The following is a 20659-nucleotide window of genomic DNA, read 5'->3' on the forward strand; positions in this document are numbered from 1 at the left end:
GAATAAATAGGGTACAAAGCTGAAATACCCAAAATAGGGTACAAAGCTGTCACTGGTCAGTACCTTTTCAAAAGGTGAATTTTTTTCTCCTTTTACTAATATATACCTTTAAGATATCAATAATCACCCTTAAGGTACAAAACGGTACCTTTAGAAAAGGTACCACCCCTTTAGACTATACTAAAATCCCTAACAGCCTTAATTTGCATTCTATAATATTTAATACAGCTAGTATATATCCTGATTAACATGAAAATATTGCCTTTTGCATGGTTAGTTTGAGTAAACAGCTTAGGAAACAGTATTTGGTGACCCATGTTCTGTTTTTGCCTTGATCTGTAGTTCTTGTCTTCAAGAAACATTATTTCATGCCAGGATCAATGTCCGTATTGAAATGCAACACTGAAATAGCGTCATGAAATCAGATTGGGCTTTCGAGAGTTTTCTTGAAGTACTGTAGTCCATTTCGTGTCTCTAAGAGAAATCTACTTGTGCTGGATGGCTTTGATGCTAAATCAAAGCAGTTGGTACTGGATGATGTGACATAATATAAGTCTGTAGAAACGTTTTGTGGAAAGTATTCATCATTCAGGAAATGAAATCAAGTCACACAATAATAGTACTTTGTTTATGTACTGAATCACCAGCAGATGGCAATCTTTGTCCTATATGGATCTTTGCACACTCATAAACTTCATATCATTCCGGTCCTCATAGCAGCTAATGAGATCAGAGATCAGTAGAAGTACAGATTAAAGGAAAAGCATTATTTGTTTATCATTTACCGTTTTCTATTACAACGAGTAAAATACACACAGGCTGTTTCCCCATCCCGTGTATTAAGATGGCTTTTAATTATTTTCTTTTCAGGGATAGTTCACCCAAAAATGAAAATCCCCTATGATTACCTCACCCTCAAGCCATAGGTGTGAGACTGGTTTTCCTTTTCTGGAAACAGAACTTGGTTCTCGTGAGACTAGCATATTGTCATCGGAGCTTACGCTACGTCTATGTCCTACATCATCTGCTGGATTGCCACTCTCAAGTGAACATGTAGCGGAAGCTATTACGATTTATAAAGTTGTAAATATGGATATTTTTCTTACACAAGCGCATCCATTCACTTCAGAAGGCCTTTATTAACCCCCAGAGTCGTGTGGAGCACTTTTTTTTATTATGGATGGATGTACTTTATTTTGCTTCAAAATCTTGACCCCCATTCACTGCCATAAAGCTAGGAAGAAAATACACACCTTAGTGTCTATATATATATATATATATATATATATATATATATATATATATATATTTACTATAATTTTGCATTATATATTTATTTATTTTTATACATTTTCTTTGTTGTTTGATATAGTTTTTGTACAGTTTGCTTAATTGATTTCAAATTCATATTTGTAAGCTAATTTTTGTTGTTTTTTGGCAACCTAGGTTGAGCCCTGTGTCCCACCCACCACAACCTACAGGGCACCCCCTAGTCCTAACTCCATGTGATTTCCTGGGGTGAACGACAGCCTCAACCAAATTTTTCAGGTGGCCAAACTGTGCAATGTGCAGAGTTGTACTCTTGGTCCATAGTTTGCCGTTCCACTCAATGGACTGTGGCACACTTGAATCTTTAATAATTTAAAACGTACTTGTTGGTGACTTTTCTGTCATCGGTAGTCTTTTCTTTCTGAAGATAATCACATATCTGCAAAAGCATTTATTTGATATTCTAGAGATGCAAATGTGATTTACAAATTTGAGGATTCACCCAGACAGTAACATATAACTTGTGTGGCAACTGTACGTGGACATTAACTTTTCTTATCTCATAGTTGAACTATATAAAACTAATGTAAATGTGCTTAAACAAATTAAGAATTCATTTACATTTGTAAGAAAATTGATTTTCTGACAAGTATAAGTATACCTAATTATTATTATTATTATTATTATTATTATTATTATTATTTGCTTTCATTTAAAATCTTATTTTTGGGTGACTCATGAAGATTCTGAAACTTCTGAAGACAGTGACATGCTAGCATAAGCACTGATTGGATATTTCAGAGATGTTGTTTTACACGTTGATGTGTGTGTTAATGTAAATGTGATTTACATATTTAAAGATTCACTTTGTAAAATAAAATATAACTTATCTGGAAACTATACATAAGTATATGCTTTTTTTTCCTCATAGGTTAACTAAAGTATATATCAGTTGAAAATCTTACTTATTGGCAATTCTTCCGTCATCTGTCATGATCTCTGCTTTCTATAGATGATGACATGTCTGCAGAAGACTTGATTTGATATCGTAGAAATGTATGTTCACACTTTCCACTTACTTGAAGTCCTTGTACTTCATTTCTTAACTGACTCTGTGTGACCAGGAATTCCAAATTCCATGATGTCATAATGACTGAACGCTGATTGTTTTTTTTTTTTGTTTTTTTTTTGCGCTCTTGTCTCCTGGTTTTCTTGTATCATCAATTCAGTTTAGCAGCTTCACTCTCTGTTAAAATGTAAAATGTTTTGAGGTCAGTCTAAAAATTTTTATGATTAAAAATCATTTTCTAAGTCCTAAATGAATGAGATGCTCAAATATGAAGAGGCTCGAATCCTTACTGTTGGCACTGTTATGTATTCTCTGTATTATTCATTGTTGTGCCTTTCTTTTAGTCTGTTTGTGATCAAGGTTAAATTATCTTATGTTTTGCAGGCTGAATCCAGTATCTGATTGGTCTGGCCTGAATAAACACTCCAGGTTCGCCCAGACATAATTTTGCCTAAAATTATTCCCACAGACAACAAAATATGTCTTAAAACATAACAACATATACAAATATAAAAGATGATATATTATATAGTAACTGTATAGTTACTGTAAAAGACTCGGGTTGCTTGGGCCATTCACTTTTGAGTTTAAATGACTTTTATCTGTTGTTGTTTTTATTATATATTATAGACTTTTATATAGGATTGTATTTATTTTATATAGAATTTCTGTAAAAGAAATAACCCTGATTTCATGTGATATGCTGGGATGTCAGTCATTGGCTATTGACATTCTGTTCTTGTGTTTATGCTGTGGAGCAAGTGCACTGACACCCTTCAAGCCCACTGCTTCTTCATCTCTGCTAGCAAACAATTTCACTTATACTGCCTCCAGAATTTCTCATCAATGCTGCAAACCTTCCCAAAACATATATTTCTCAGAATAAGCAGATTTATAATTAGAAGACTCGATAGATATCTGTACTAGAGTCAAGACACAAAAATATAGAGTATACTGTGAAATATATGCTAAGTCACTGTGTTAAAGTATGATGCAGCCAGAGAGATTTTGAAACATCAGAAGTTTCAATCTGTTGAAATAATTTTTTTTTAACTGAAATACTTTGTACTATCAGAATGTTTCAACAGAACCATGATGGATTATTTTGATGTTTATATGTTTTTTATATGACTAATGTAGATTTTCTGAAATCTAATGAACAATTAAGTCTTAATGTCTGGGGAAAGATACATTTACTCTAAAGTTTTCATTTAGAAGTACGGATAGCAGTGTATTTTGTCTTTCAGCTCTGGGACCATAAAGACAGTTGAGCAGTGGACATCCACTTGTGTTTAGGGGCACACTCCTCCCAGTCTTTATAGCTCTTTGGGTCAGAACATCACAGTCTGTTCATAAAGGTCTGTACATAAATGTTGATCACATGACCAGCTGTGCCATACCTTTCATTTACTATTGAAAATTAAATATGTAAATTTTTTGTTTGTTTGTTTTTTTGTTTTTTTTAAAGTTTGGGGGTCGTACATTTTTTAAATGCCTTTGAAATGAGTCCCTTTAATGTAAACCGTTTTGTTATATACTTATAATGTGAAATATTACTTCAATTGAAATTATTTTTCAAATGTGTTTAATTTCTGTGATGGCAAAGCTGGATTTTCAGCAGCTCCTTTACTTTAGTCTTCAGTGTCACATGAACTATCAGAATATATATATATATATATATATATATATATATATATATATATATATATATATATATATATATATATATATATACTGTTGGTGCATACTATTATTATACCATTACAAACATACTATTATCAGTGTTAAAAACAATTGTGGGGTCATTTTTATGATTTATTGATAAATAGAAAGTTCAAAGAACAGCATGTTTTTTTTTTCAGATTAAAAAAAAAAGATATCAAATGTCTTGATTGTCAATTTTGATCAATAAAATTATCAAACAAAATAATTAATGTATATAATAATATAAAAATATATATATTCAAAGATTCATATCAAAGGGAATTTCAAAATGATTATTTAGTTAATGTCTGACAACCAGTTCTCAGCATATCACTTCTCTGGCATTAGCCTACAATAAGTTTGTTTGTCCAGATAGGAAGCTTATCTTAAAAATATTACCAAGAGCCTGAAACCAGTGTATGTGATTCCCACAGCAGCACTGTCAACTTGTTTACAGGACGTGTGCTCCATATAAATATAAATGAGATGCATCTTATTCTATGTTCCCTTCCCAGCTATGTAGGAAGATTTCAGTGTATTCCTGCTGTGAAATGAAATTACCAGTGCTGGTTGAAATTAATGTTTTTTACATATGTTTATCATACATCTACAGTATATTATAATCTCAGCAGAATGTATGCATGACAACAGACCTGTTTGGGAAATGTGCATTGTATTGTCTTATTTACTCCTGCTTTTTTGAACAAGCACTTGCAGAATCTCCCAGGCAGAATTCTGCAAAGATTTAAACAAAGAGGCTATATATATATGTAATATATACTGCATACTGTATATACCTGATTAATCAATTATCAAATACACTGACAAATATTTTCATTAATATATTTGATCATTTACTCTGTGTATTTCTACTGCACATTCAAACCTATAGAGTGGAGCTGCATTAGGACAAAGATTAGATTAGATTACCATCTACTGGTGATTTCAACACACAGTGCAATAAAATCCAAGAATAGATACAACTGGAAGCAATCATATATTTTTTTAAATTATTGTACAAAGTAGTTCAAATGGTCACATATTTGTTTAGTGAATTAGTGCATATTAAATACTTCTTTATCTTATGTCATCCATTTAAATAATAAAAACTTGTATTTTTCAGAATGCTAAAACTAAATCTCAGGATTTAAAATACTACTTCTACTACTACAAAGCTGAAAAACAGACCTGCACTTCTTATGTATACTTGGTACTGCAAATTAGTGTACTTACTGCAATAATTATAATTATGCATTAAATACTTTGAAAATGTGAATAGATTATAAATGTATCAAATGTATTAGTGTGAGGAAAAATGCACTATTATGATGATACTCTAGTGCCTGATAGAAGTTAAAAAAGTATGTTTTGAAATAATTCCACCTATAACAGTAGAGGGAGAAGTTGGGCTGTTTTTGTTCTTGTGCTTCTGGGTTCAACCAGTTCATTGGAAAGTAAATATACACAAGACACTAACTTAAATACTTTTCTGTCTCATCATCCTTGTAGCACATGTACACTTGGAAAGAAAGCGAGGAATGGCTGCCCAACAGAGGTATCCAAATATAAAAAAAAGAGTAAACTATACTTTGAAGTTAATGGCTACTTTCAATTGTTCGATTCCCAACATTCTTTAAAATATCTTCTTTTGTGCTCAGCAGATCCAAGAAACTCACACAGATTTGGAACAACTTGAGGGTGAGTAAACGATGACAGAAACGTTTAATTTTTGTGAGAACTATCCCATTAAACATGCAGCAGCTGTGACTCTATACTGACTGTGTCTCATGAATTACTGTAGTGTTTTGTGGCGGCTTGCTGCTGGCACACGGAGCACCTTGGCATTTCTATTTCAGTTGTGTAGAGTCCTGGTCTCTTCACACAGCTATCCGTTCCGATGGGTGCGGTCAGGGCCCCACGCCAGTGACCTACATAACCAACCACAAACTATGGTTCATTGCTGTTCAAAATGTGGTAGGTCATGTTGTAGAGGTTCATTTTAACATTGAGTCCAAAGTAAAGCTGTACTCCAAAAGCACAACTAAAGGTTTAGACAGTATTGAAATGCTGAATATTAATTTAAGAGTCAGCAATAAAACCTGACTGAGTTCAAATGTATGCACATGAGCCGTAGCAGATAGGACATTGAGTTGCATTAAGATACAGTGTGAGCTCTGGAAAATGTAGTAAATAGGAAAAAAATATATATATTGTTGTTGGTTGGGTAAAATACTGATGGTTATGGTAAGATTTAAACCTTTTTGTATGGATAAGTTGTATTTGGCAGATCAATGTATTTCTCATGTATTTTTTAAAATATAATGTACAATAATTGTTGTTATCTAAACATATAAAAAATGTGGTCCATTCTGGCGCGGGACCTGTTGTGACCGCACCAGCTGCACCCCACTAAGGATGGCTCTGGCTGGTGCAATCTGACAGGAAGGTATGTGAAATGGACACATGTTACATCAGTTCTAAGCTTAAGAACATCTCTAAATACTTCTCAAATGTCAAAGTGTATGGGACATCTGCAGATGACCATTTTTGTCCGAGGTTCTCAAGCCCAGGTACTATGCCAGCCTATGGTCCAGAATTGCTGACCAAAACTGGACTATAGCCTACATGTATGTTGTTGTCTGATCTGATCTTCTGTACTGGCCCTCTTTCAGATTGGTTCCACAGACAATGAGTCTGAACTCACATGGCCTTGCTTTAGGTCTCAAACCAGCAAATCATTTAAGGATTTCTTAGAACACATCTAATACAAATGCTATCATATCAATATGGTCAGAATCTAAGAAATATGGTGCTATTAAGTTGATGCATACTTAAATGGATAACAATACGTTGTATAACTAAGTATTTTGCATCAGCCTCTGCCACACAACGCACACATTTAAACACGAAAATCCCAGTTTCTTAATATTTTTTTGGATTCAGGTTAAACGGATGCGACGAAACACGGGAGGTGTGGTTTGCAAAGTAATTCGACACTGTAAAAGAAGAGTGTGGATTTAACGAGATGCTGCAGCCTGATCCATGTAGTCTCTCCGGAACACTGATGATCGTAAAACTGCATTTATGAGCATGATTACAGATGCTTTGGGATCTATGGATGAGCATTCGCAAAACTGTCACAAACAACACTTGTATTGCTCAGGACTGAAACTTTCAGCAAGTGTGCAGAAAAGCTGAGTGAGCGCTCATTCGCTGCAGTATCTCAGGTAACCAACATTAAAAAGTAACTTGTTAAAAAAATAGACACTTTTTAATCAGTTGCTATAAAATCATGGTCAGTCGTTCTGCATGTGTCGATTCGAGGCTGATACATTTTGCCGAAAGTACTGGATTAAGGTCTAATTTTTTGGTACTGTTGTACCTGACACCGTCAAGTTTATCAGAGACTGCTTGTCTTATCCGTATGTATTTATGCAGCAGCCAAATAATGTACTATTTGTTATTTATGATAGCCTATTGTTGCGTGTGTCATCTCAGGTAGCTTGCATTAATTCGGTGCTATATTTTAATTACTGGTCTAGACGCCATTGTGATACATTGGGCTATTTGACGTTAAGTTGTAAAATAAAATAGTTTTTTAAGCTCGGCAAGACCTGTGCGTTCAGTTTATTTCCTTTGCTCTCATTCATTGTGGCTCATTGTCTCAAATTCGTGAACGAATCATTCTTTTGAATCGGATCTTTTAATATGGATCGATTGTAATGGGCTGAGAAGAAATTTACTTTAAAAGCTGAATCTAAGAAATAAAATAAATAATAAAAAAAGCATAGTGAAGATATGTAATTGACTTTATTGCAGTTTTATCAGTAGGTATACGCTACATACGAAACAGAGTAAGTTTTAGTAAATAAATAGCATTTTAAGACAAGATGTTTTTTTTTGTTCTCTATTGTTTAAAGTGAATTCATTATATTTAAGTCTGAGTTAAACGTTATGCTTTTATTAGCTGAATAAAAGCATATATTTGGATTAAATTAAATTAAATTAAGCTGCAACAAGTGCACGTGAATAGGATACTTAAGACTCAAAAAATTAATATGGGCTACACAATACAATACATACAATAATAATTATCAATCAATTCGGTTCTCTTTGAGTCTGACGTCGCATTATAGTTTTAAATCCAAAACAAGTGTCCTATTTGTACACTCCCTTCATATGCAAAATTATGTTCATAATGTTAAATTTGTACCGTAAACAAAATCTTGATCGAATTTTCTATTTTTCTTCCAAGGCATTCCTTCTTTTTGTTGTACAGTACCTGTTTTATTTATCAGCCTTATTGCCTTTATTGCCTTCTCTTCTTTTCAGTTGCCTGAAGACACTCAGACGTCATCATCAGAGTTCATCCACCATGGGTCACCTAACCTCTGCATTACTGAGGGGTCTCTCTCTCCTGCTGGTGACCCGGAGTGTGTTTGCCATGGTGCTGTTTAATGCCACAGATCTCGGCATTCTCTTGGAGAAGTACCTAGATGATGATGGAGACTGGATGGTGGAGAGACAGCGAAGCAAGAGGGCCATCACTGCTAGTGATATGCAAGCAATCCTGGACCTCCACAACAAACTCCGGGGTCAGGTCTACCCACCAGCTTCAAATATGGAATACATGGTAAAACGTCTCTACACTGCTACAAATAATATGTTGATTAACACATATTAGGAAGAACTCAATTCCACTCAACTTGTCCTGTGGTTTAGTTGTATGTTGATGAGATTATTAATGATAATTGGTGTCGTTGCAAGGATAGAAATAAGGTAACCGAATAAAATGCATATTTTATATCTGAATAAACAGTTGTAGAGCTTCACTGAACTTTAAGCTTTGCCTAAAGTTTGATGAATGTGCCATTATTACGCCCTGAAATCTTTGCTCAAGTACTGTCAGTTTTCAATGTGCTGTTTAACAGAGGACCACAAACCACAACTGTACTTTTCTGCGTGTAAAGCACATATGAATTTTTCTGTCTGAAGGATCATTGTCGAGATTGAATATATTATTGGACACATGGATATAAACTAGTAGAATGTCAGTATCTGAACTGTTGTAAAACAAATACTGTTAAATATTGTTTCAGAAGCAGCGTTTCCTCCTGCTTATTCAGGCTGTCTTACCACCAAACATCCCAAGAGGTATTAAAGGGATAGTTAACTTAAAAATTAACATTTTGTCTTACTTTACACCCTCATGTCAAGTCAAACAGGTTTGCAACAGCATAACATAATTTTGAGACTTGAGAGAAGATCATGTGAGATTTGGGTGATTAAAATTAAGCTTTGCCATCACAGGAATAAATAGCATTTATATTTAATTAGAAAACAGTTACTTTAAAGGGGGATCTATTATGTCCCTTTTTAAGATTATGTATTTATTATTCCATGCTGAAAATATTTTTTTTTTACATAAGTTAATTGAAGTTTAAACAACTTAAATGCAAATGAATATTGAGCTTATAATATGACAAATCTATTTGAATTTGTATTGTATGAATTTGCTTTATTGACAAGTGGCATTTATCAATGCAGTTTTATAGACATGTATTTTCAAACAGCAAATTTTTTTGTTCTGAATTCTTTGAATGCAGCTATCCAGTTTTTAAAAAGACAGCTTCAAGTTTTCAAGATGAAGAGGAAATTCGGCACATCAAATTCAATATTATAAAATTCAATACACAGAAATTCAGATCGTACAGAAAGTAGGTCAGAGGTAATCCACAGGGAAGAGCAGATGGTCTACGAAAAGTCAAACGAAGCATTTTGGCCATAGTTTTCTGGTGTTCAGATCAGGTTGATCTACCTGATCACGAATAACCCAGAGGTATCCTAAGTGATTGTTAAATTTTTATGGTTTATATTTAGGCCTTTATGTTAGGTTAGTGTTCTCAGCATGTGAAACATTTATCTAAGTGGTCTCTGGTCTTTGTTTTAAAGTATATTTGGTGTGAAAGTAATTAGCATGCCACCATGCCTACACAGGACGCGAGCGAAAGCAAAAAGACAGTAGAGCCCATTGAATATAATCAATTATATATTATACACTAGATGTGGCATGGCGCAAGACACCATGTCTATACGGATGCAACTGCTTGAAGCAACAAAGCACCTGTTAAAAAGAGCTTGGACTACGTCAGAAATAGAACAGGGAATGTTACGAGTGTAATTTCGGTTACAGAATGCGGTTGTCACACCAGTAAATAACCATACTGTGTGTGAACCTAACCGTATTAAGGACTCTAACACAGGACTGACAGCTGTATTCTGCTGCTGTGTAAACGTGGCCAGACAGCACATCATGTGAGTACTAAAACCAAGTTCTCTTTCGTGTCTTATTGAGCTTAAACTGTCAAATACACACAAGGTTATGTCAAAAACACACAAAGCTCATGTAAACACAGTCGATTATGTCTGTGAACGCAAACAGCTGGGAAGGAAATTGCATGTTTATATTAGATCTGAGTGACAGCAGCTTAAAAAAAAATCACTTCTCGACTGAATAAAGGGCATGTTCCATGTGTCGTCACTAGCTGCGTTTGCATTACCCTTCAAATTTCGCAATTTGATATTGAATACGCCCAATGGAAACCCGTCAAATTTGTAAAAACTCCCACATATTGCAAAAAGTTTTTTTTTTCATGCCGTTTGAAAAAGGAATATTTGGTGGTTTTTCTGGCCATTTGAGAAAGGAATATTTCACAAAACTGCAATTTCAGGTCACCTGGCGTACCTAAAATTCACATGATCGTTCTTTAACTTGTCGCGAGAGCAAAAAACATTGGTTAATGGAAACACTGTCATTTCGCAATATTTTTTGTATGTAATCCTTTTTAATCAACATTTATAAAATATCGCAAAATTTTAGCACAAAACTGTAAAGGAAACCAGGCTACTTTGGAGTACATTCCTGAACAGCTCATTTTGAAACACAGTTTCTCATTTATGGGGAAAACAGCAAATGGTGTCGGTGAACACACTCTGCAGATACTTCACTATGAGCAAAAAAATATAAAAGTGAATTTTGCAACTAAAATTAGGACAGAATTCACAGTTTCATTTGCACACTAAACAAACCATTACCATAAGACCCATACAGTTTTCACTCTTAGATCAGAGAAAAAAAAAGTGGTGGATGGCCCTCTTGAGCACTAAGACCCATTTATATTTCAGTTTTTCTAAAAGACGGGCAGTGGTTTGTGAGATGTCTTGCAGGGATTGTTAACTGGGTGTCAGGAGTGGAGTTGGGGCAGCTCAGCAGAGTGAGAGTAATAGGAATGGTGTGATGGATGTGGAGACATGGAATGTGATGATGCGCTGCTCCAGCCCACCACAGCCTCTAATAAAACCGGATTCAGAATTCTAGGCAAAACAGCAGAATTCCTGACTGCAGCAGGGAAATCAACAGACCTTCGTTTCAACAGGCACACATATGCTGTACAGTGGGTACATTGTCTCTACATATCTCATTTAATAATTCCTTTTAAACGGAAAAAAAAAATAGCTCCTGAGGGACGCAGGAAATTTTTCACTTTCTTAGAATGTGACCAGATGACGAGTGCAGCTGATGAGGTGTTAAATTAAGTAAACAATGGTGTGTGAAAGAGTTTGAATGTCTGAACTGACAGGAAGTGTTTTCCTGTACTGGTCCTGTACAAGCGCGGTCGGATTCTTGGGGGCCCCCCTCAATCCCTTTTTCAGTTTACATATTTTGCAGGATAGACCATAATATGGATGTAAATAATATCATGATTTTAGTGTGAAAACATTGCTTACATACTATATATATATCCAGTTTTACAACTTTGTCTCTACAGTATAAAGGCCCATTTTGATGGGTGGTTTAGCAAACCAAGCAGACATTGGGAGGTGCTTACTTCAAGGATTAATGTCTCAGGCAATTGTTTCAGCTATTTTAAGGAACTTATTGGGCCAGGTTTACTGCTGGACTGTGCTTAGGGATTTCCTTGGGACAAAGTGTAACATGAATGGGCACTGACAAGGCAGAGAACTCCCCCAGCACCCCCGCCACAATTTTGGCTCAGATTTCTCTCCAACCTTGAATTTTGTTTGCTTTCAAGGTGAAAGTGCTGTTTTACTTTTCCAGAATAATGAGATGTTTTAAACAGCAAAATATGGGTCAGATTAACAGAAAAACACTTGAACACTTGAGTGGCCTTGAATAATACAGCTTGCGACCAAAACTAGGAACACAGAGCAGGAACTAAAGAAGACAGAAACAAAGACATATGGAGAATATTATTGTATGCAAAAAAAATAAAAATAAATAAATAATAATAATAGTCATGCCTTATTAATAATAATAAACTATGCCTTTTGAATCAGGGCACAAGAAAAATAAACCAAGGGGTGGACCAGAAAGAAACCTGGTTCTTTTTTTCCAATCTGGAAGCACTCATTGTATCGAAAGCAGACTAAAGTGAATTTAACCTGGAAAAACTGTCCAAATATTATTGACTACAACAGCCATTGACTTTCACAGGACAAAATCCTTTTCCTGTACCACCTTCTAACCAGGTCATGATCATAACTACACATACAAAATATAAAGGAATAAACAGCTTTGTTTCTGAAGCGCTCAACTTGCCACCTGTTTGCATCTCAATCTCAGCCATGTTTCTGTATTCCTTTTAGGTGTGGGACACTGAACTGGAGCAGAGTGCTCAGGAATGGGCAGAGACCTGCCTGTGGGAACATGGCCCAACTGGCCTGCTGCCTCAGATTGGTCAGAACCTGGGAGTGCACTGGGGAAGGTCTGAATATGCTTTGGTGTTTTATAGCAATGTGAGCTTATTGTCAACACATTATGCTGAACTTCTATAAAGCTAGAATTCAGATTTATTAATCTACTACCGTTCAAAAGTTTGGGGTCGGTAAGATTTTGTTTTTAAATGTAGTCTCTTGTGCTCACCAAGGCTGCTTTTATTTGATAAAAAAAAAAAATACAGCAAAAACAGTAACACTGTGAAATACTTTAACAATTTAAAATGACTGTTTTATATTTTATACATTTTAAATTTAATTTATTCCTGTGATGACAGAGCAGAATTTTCAGCAGCCATTACTCTTGTTTTCATATGATCCTTCAAAAATCATTCTAATATGTTGGTGTTCAAAAACATTTTGTATTATTGTCAGTGTTAAAAACAGTTTTATGGGTTTGCACATATTTTTTGGAAACTCCTTTTTTTTATCAATGTTTTTACTGTTACTTTTGATCCATTTAATGCATTCAGTAAAAATATTATTTTATTTAAAAAATCTTACTGACCCCAGAATGGTACAGTAGTGTATGACTAACATATATTTAAATTAAACTAGCAAAATGCTATATTTACATCAGTCTCAGTGTCAAATGGCAGACCCAACGACCACCCACATGCTGTTGACTGACGGCTTGATGCATATCGCATATAAACTGAAAACAGCCTTTTAGATCTGGCCAGTTGGCTGGCTTTACACACCTTTGGTAGGTCACATTATTTTTCTTTTCTTTTTCCTTTTTTTACATTTTTGTTTATCAGTCCACTTGGAAATTAAGTCATGTTTACAAAGTACCATGTTGATACAGTGAGTGGTTTTGAAGAACATTTGAAGTTAGTGTCATCTGATATTTAAAATATATTGGCACTTGAGGGACTTTCTAGCAATGGTGTGCTGCACCTTTTAGCAATTTAACTACATATATACATTAAGTATGTTCATATTTGTTTTTTGAGTTATGTCTGCAAGTGAATGCTAGACTATCATTGTGATGTCCTCTATTTCAAATATACTTTAAATAACACATAAAAACAAAGACCACTAAACACATAAAAACCAAATATTTCTATTTCAAATGAATTCTGTTCTTTTGAACTTTCTATTCATCAAAGAATCCTGAAAAAAATGTATCACTATTTCCAAAACAATAAATGTTTATTGTGAGCATTTAAATTAGCATATTAGTGTGATTTCTAAAGGATGTGACACTGAAGACTGAAGAAATGGCTGCTGGAGTAAATTTAGCCTTGCCATTACAGGAATAAATCACATTTAAAAAAAAAAAAAATTAATAAAAAAACTTGCATTAAATTTAGACTATAACTAATAATATATATATTTTTTTTATGTTCACCCCAGATATCGTCCACCTACTTCTCATGTACAAGCCTGGTATGATGAGGTCAAAGACTACTCGTTCCCATACCCCCAGGAATGTAACCCTCACTGTCCTTTTAAATGCAGTGGTCCAGTCTGTACCCACTACACTCAGGTACAGTAGATATACAGTGATAACATACCTCATAAACAGGTCACATGTGTATTTAGGTGCAAACCAATTAATGGATTTGATAGATCTGAAAAGTATTCTGAAATATATTTGATGTCAGTGAAGGAATTTTAATACCAATGCAATATGTGCTCTCGTTCTGGTTGTCAGCACTTCAGCTTCAGCCTTTTTAAATAGTTTGGTGTAGTGATGCACCGAAATGAAAATTCTGCGCCTAAACTGAAACCGAAAATTTAGGATGCACTTGGCCGAAAACCGAAACTGAAGCCGAAAATGGCTTCTTTTAAAAACGTATATATATATTGCTTGGATTTAATGGATCTGAATTGAAAAATCACAATATAATAATCAAACTTTTATTAACAGTTACATAACAAAACATAAAATATTTTTTACAATAAATATAAATAATAATTATTCTTCAAGTTTTATGTTCCATCAAATAAAATAGTTTTTTAAAAATTGTGCATAAAAATCCACAATTTTGGAGATTTTTGCAGAACAAATGTTACATATTGCAACTTTGGTGTCCTCTCCTATAGGGCTGTCAATTTTGTGAAAAAAAATCCTGTTCGATTTTTGAGACATAGGCAAAGTGTTCATTGAATCGTTAGTAAATTGCCTATATTTGGCGTTGATCCGTTATTCAACGCCAAATATAGGCAAATCCACCGACATCTAAACAGGCATTAGGGCGAACGTAAAGAGGGCGCTTGAGACGCGCACAAGTGAGCAATGTGGACTGCCATAACGTCAATGAAAAACATTACTGAAGGCTACATTGATATTATGCACTAATAGGCTGTGTGTGTGTGTGTGTGTGTCAGAACCTGCAGTTGCTGTGTGACGCGCGTTCGCTGCGAGCGTATAGTGACGAGCTGGACGCGCTCCGAGAGAAGGCCGTTAAAATCGATTCCTTTTTCGTTTTCGAAACTTGTGTTGGTTGGTCCGATCGATTGTGCAGCTTTTGTGACAAGCTTTTTTTGATTGTGACAGCCCTTTGACAAGCTTAATCTTTGATAGGCAGACGCGTGATAACAGCTCGACCGTGAGTGAAACCTAAGCGCTTGCGCACGGATGGGAGGGGCGGGTGACATTCATTTTTGGTTTACGTTTTCGGTTGTTTTTTTTTTATTTTGGCCCAAAACCGATAATGCCATTTCGGCCGAAAATTTTCGGCGGCCGAAATTTCGGTGCACCCCTAGTTTGGTGTCTAACCAGAGCTTTTGGAGAGCACCAGACAAGAGAGCATTGAAGCGGTTGTGCTACCAGGGAACATGAGGGGCAATATCTGTGTGCCTTTTTGACAATGATTCTTAGATGATAGAAGGCAGATGTAGTGACTAAATATCATTGAATATTAAAACTAAAGGGGTCTTAAGATAGAGTCTTGTGGGACCTCACAAATTTTAGTATTAAAAGTATTTAGTATTTAGAGTATTGCCTCCAAATGTCCACAAAATATTTCTACTACTGAGCAGTTAAAGACTAGCAAACTACCAAACATTTAAAGCCTAATTTAAAGTAAAAAATTTACCCAAAATTAAAAATCTGTAATTAACACAAAAGGAGATTATTTTTGAAGAATCTTCACACAACTCTTTTCCATACAAATAATTATGACCATGATCTTACTCAGTTAAGCTACAGACAAAGAACAGAAACACCACTGAGGTTATTTATTATAATTACAATGTAGTTTTGTTTCAAAATGGACAGTGACACTTTTTTCTTTTGTCTTTTGCTGTTGTGTGTTCTGGGGTTGAGCTTGGGGTCATTGTATAGACATGAGAGATAACCCATGCAAAAAGACTTGTATATAGTGTAAATTCCTTCTGTTAAAGATAATGCCTAAGGTAATTAAAAGATAGATTTATTTTAGGCAATTATAGTTGATTGACTGTTTTGCTTCCTTGCTGGTTCCAGCTTGTTTGGGCAACTAGTAGTCGAATTGGCTGTGCGATCAATGTGTGCTACAACATGAATGTGTGGGGCCAGATCTGGGCAAAAGCTGTTTATCTTGTGTGCAACTACTCACCAAAGTGAGTTACTTATTTATTGTTCTTCATTTATTATTAAATAATGCACTCATTCTTTGTCATTTATATTATGATAGCTTGTGAATTTTGTCTTTCCTTGTGTGTGTTTCGTACTGTGCAGAGGTAACTGGTGGGGATATGCCCCATATAAGCACGGCACCTCTTGCTCTGCCTGTCCACCCAGCTATGGAGGAGTGTGCAGAGAAAAACTCTGTTATAAAGGTTTGTTATGTGCTTTTAATGCTGTAGCTTCCAACATTGTCCCATGCACCAATCCTCTTCAAAGGTTTGAGGCCAGTACTACTTTTCAGTTAATACTTTTATTCAGTATATTAAAATAAAAAGTTTTTATTGTATGGTTGATCACATAAATATCTTACCGTATATATATATATATATATATATATATATATATATATATATATATATATATATATATATATATATATATATATTGTGTTTATTGAGTTATATATAGATTGAATAGCATCACTTTTTCCATAGTACCATGACTTGATCCAGGCAAATTGTAAAACTGCTTATTTTTCATTTTTCATTTTCAGGTGATGGAAGTAATAGACAAAGCACACCTGAGGAAACAGATGAAAGAAATTCTATAGAACCAGAGGCCCCTCATAGCCCTGGGCCCCGTTTACAGGCCTCAAGTCCAACCAGGAGCCCAAATGTAGTTGTGAGCAAAGAGCAAATGTGTAAGCTGTGATTCTCTGATTACACTGCTTGAAAAATCACTTCTTTTTATCTAAGAATAAATTTTTTGAATGTGACTGCACCCAAAAATTGCTATCACACAAACATATTTCTGTTTAACTCAAATTATTTTGATGTTCTCCAGGCACAGATCTGTTGATTCGTTTTTTTTTTTTAAGATAATATTTAATGTTGCAAACTATGTTCAGCAGGGAGTTTTTTTTGTTCTCATAATGGTGATCTCCCTGCTGAGTATGTTTGCTTTGGGGACGATGAATACTTGTGGGATTTAAATTACTTCCTTTGCTGAAAGCGGGTTTGGACTGAAAGCTGAGATCTCCTGCTGTTGGCCACCATGAGCTCCTGCTGGAATTCCACATCTTGCTTTTACAGAACTGCAGGAACAGAGCGGTGCATTTTTGCAGCACTGCTAAACTATACATCATATCTAAATGGGTTTTTTTTTTCTGCTTTGTTACACAGCCCAGACTGTGACATGTGACACAAAGCTAAGAGACCAGTGTAAAGGCACCACATGCAATAGGTGAGATAAAAAAAATAAATAATAATAATAATAATATATACCATTTATGTCACATAGGCCATTTTTGTGATAATAATAATTCAAATTTTCACTCCATTTTTCTGCAATTATTTTTCAAAATGAACATTGTTTTGCACCTGTAAAGGTACGAGTGTCCTGCTGGTTGTTTAGACAGCATGGCAAAAGTGATTGGAACGGTGTTTTATGACATGGTAAGCCTGGCATAAAGAATTATATATATTTTTTTCAGTTTATCATGCCACATGCAGCCTAAACTTTTCGCATTGACAATGTCTTCGCCCTTAGCAATCCAGTATTTGCCGGGCAGGCATTCATTACGGTGTCATTGACAATGATGGTGGCTGGATGGATGTCACAAGACATGGCAGGAAGGACTTCTTCATCAAATCATACAAAAATGGACTTCAGTCCCTTGGGTAAGCAATCTGTTCGAGACTGACTTTCATGCTCATTAGAGACAACTCCATCTAACATAATGAAAATGTTACAGGAAATACCAGAGTGCCAATGCCTTCACAGTATCCAAAGTGACAGGTAAATGACAATTTAGAATATATTACATGGTTCTCTGCAATATGTGATTTTGATTGGTCAGTTGTGTCATTCAGAAGTGAAATATTTTATGTGATGTCTAAACCATATATAAATTTGCCAGTGGATTTCCTACATGGCAATGCTAGTTTCACGACTCCTTGTATCATTGTGCATTCTATTTTCATATATTAAAATAATTGAAACTTAAATCTGTATTTTATGTCCATCTATATATTTTGGGTTGGTACGATTTTTTTATATTTTTGAAAGGGTCTTGGTATCCTGGAACAACACTCCAATCAACCAATCAGAATTGAGATATAACTTTTCAGGAAATATCTGTTATTATTGCAAAATAAACCCTGACAACAGCGATCAGGACCCTGATATGAGTTTTGTATCATCCTGTAATTGTACTAATAATTTCATCATCTTTTCTTTGTTTCAGTAAAAGTTATCACATGTGAGACTACAGTTTCTGTGCTGTGCCCTTACCAAAAGCCAGCAAGACACTGTCCAAGGTAAAACTCAATCTGTAATGAACCAAACCTCCAGGTGAAATGTTCTTTTATATCACCTATTTTTAAACAAAACTTGCCAATAGTATTTGAAACTGCTATTATTACATTGGCAAAAACATACATCTTTCTGACCTTTATTTTCTTCCCACAAGGATTTACTGTCCTCGGAACTGCCTGCAAGAAAATCCCCACCTTTCTCGAGTCATTGGTACCAACATTTATTCAGATGTAAGCTTTTTTTTTCTTTTTTCCCCAAAATCAAACTCAAAGCAAGAAGATTGCTGCCCCAGCAAAGACTTAATTAAAATTCAAATTTGTTTTTCAGAAATCTAGTATATGCAGATCTGCAATTCATGCTGGCGTTTTAAGCAACAAATCAGGTGGTTATGTTGACGTGATGCCCACAGACAACAGGAAGCTGTACATTTCCTCATACCAGAATGGCATAGTCTCAGAAAGGTAGGTTTTATTTCTAAACTTGCCCGCGTGGACCTGGTGTAAGGCAGAGTAGGGGCAGCCTGTCTCTCCTTAAGCTTTTAAAATCACAGGCTTTTATTAATAAAGCTCATTATGGTAGAGCTGTACCAGTGGTTCAACTGCAAGTGTGGTAGAGTAAACTACATTTTCTACAGTTATGCAAATTAACAATGGCTTGTAATGACAAAATGAAATCCCATCAAATAATCACAAAGGATTTGTCACAATATCTCAAACATCTTCCTTCACTAAATAAGCCTTTCACCAAATGCTGGTCATTATGAACACAATTATGTGTTATGTAAGGGTTAGGAAGCATTGCTTATTTAACTTTTGTGTTCTCTTGCAGCCTGCAGAACCCCGCGGGAGGCAAGGCATTCAAAGTATTCGCAGTTATTTAAGCATGTGCTGAAATCGCAGTCACTCAATCAACTCGTGTTGATTAAGCTGTAATAGTGGGCCTTTTCTGCTCTAACCAGCCTAAAGTGTATTTTCTTTCACACAAATGTTGACTGAACTAGGTGTTTGCTATATAGCTGGAGACCCTTTCCAATGCATCAAGCTGGTTAGCCAATGTATTGCCTAAAAATAATGGGAGGATCATTCAGGGAATCACAATTCATCACATTACTACAATCTTATGGTGTCAGTATTGCAAAAAAAAAAAGCACTTACGGAGTTTTAATCTACCATTATGTTACAGTTTTTCTATGCTATGTTTTTCATTTTCATTTGTTTCATTAAATGTTGGAGAAGTTCTGTCACTTATCTATAGATTAATTTTATTTTTTTTCACTATGTATTTATTTTTATGTATTTTTATTTTTTTTGCATTAGGGCAAGAAAGGACTGCTGATGAGGATTTGATAAAGTTTTTTTGTGAATGTGGGTATAATCCTGCAGGGCAGGAGATTACATCTAAACATGCAGCCAAACCTTGTATGAAACGTCCACATCGTTAAACACTGTAAATAGCTTGTTGTGAATAGCTTCTTTATAGTATTAATTGTAATGAGGTGCTACATTTATGGGCATTGTGCACTGTCTCATAAAAACAGCTGTATTATCAGTTAATGTTTTCGTAGGTTCCCCAAAACTAGCTTTTATATTATGTCAGAATAAATTTGAGGTGCTTTTTGTATTTCTTTAAAATGGATAATTCACCAAAAAATGCCAATTTTGTCATCATTTCCATACCAGTTTGAATTTCTTCTGAACACAGAAGATATTTTGAATATTGTGAGTAAGCAAACAATTGACGGTAGCCATTGACAGTGTAAAAACACTATGGAAGTCAATGACTACAGTCAATTATTTGGTCACCCACATCAAAGTAACTTAAGGGGTGAGTAAATGATGTCAGGATTTATAGACAGAATATTTGGGTGAACTATCCCTTTAATGTTTCGTTGCAACCAAAAATGAGGTTTGTTCTGATATGGAGAAAATTAACCGTATAATTCTTCA

At 34.9% G+C, this 20659-nt stretch overlaps 1 protein-coding gene across 1 annotated transcript; it reads left to right on the top strand.

The window, feature by feature from the left end:
• The first annotated feature begins 8376 nt into the window (after nucleotides 1-8376).
• On the top strand, nucleotides 8377-20459 carry LOC132123842 (cysteine-rich secretory protein LCCL domain-containing 1-like). The gene is made up of 14 exons (XM_059534532.1): nucleotides 8377-8675; nucleotides 12710-12828; nucleotides 14198-14330; nucleotides 16275-16390; nucleotides 16509-16609; nucleotides 16951-17097; nucleotides 17579-17639; nucleotides 17785-17851; nucleotides 17946-18076; nucleotides 18151-18194; nucleotides 18643-18715; nucleotides 18868-18943; nucleotides 19041-19174; nucleotides 19542-20459. Exons 1-14 carry the CDS (start codon nucleotides 8418-8420, stop codon nucleotides 19591-19593), a joined length of 1512 nt encoding a protein of 503 aa, XP_059390515.1. The 5' UTR covers nucleotides 8377-8417; the 3' UTR covers nucleotides 19594-20459.
• Nucleotides 20460-20659: the final 200 nt, after the last annotated feature.

This window comes from Carassius carassius, chromosome 42 (genome assembly GCF_963082965.1).
Source record: "Carassius carassius chromosome 42, fCarCar2.1, whole genome shotgun sequence".
Classification (NCBI taxonomy): Eukaryota; Metazoa; Chordata; class Actinopteri; order Cypriniformes; family Cyprinidae; genus Carassius; species Carassius carassius.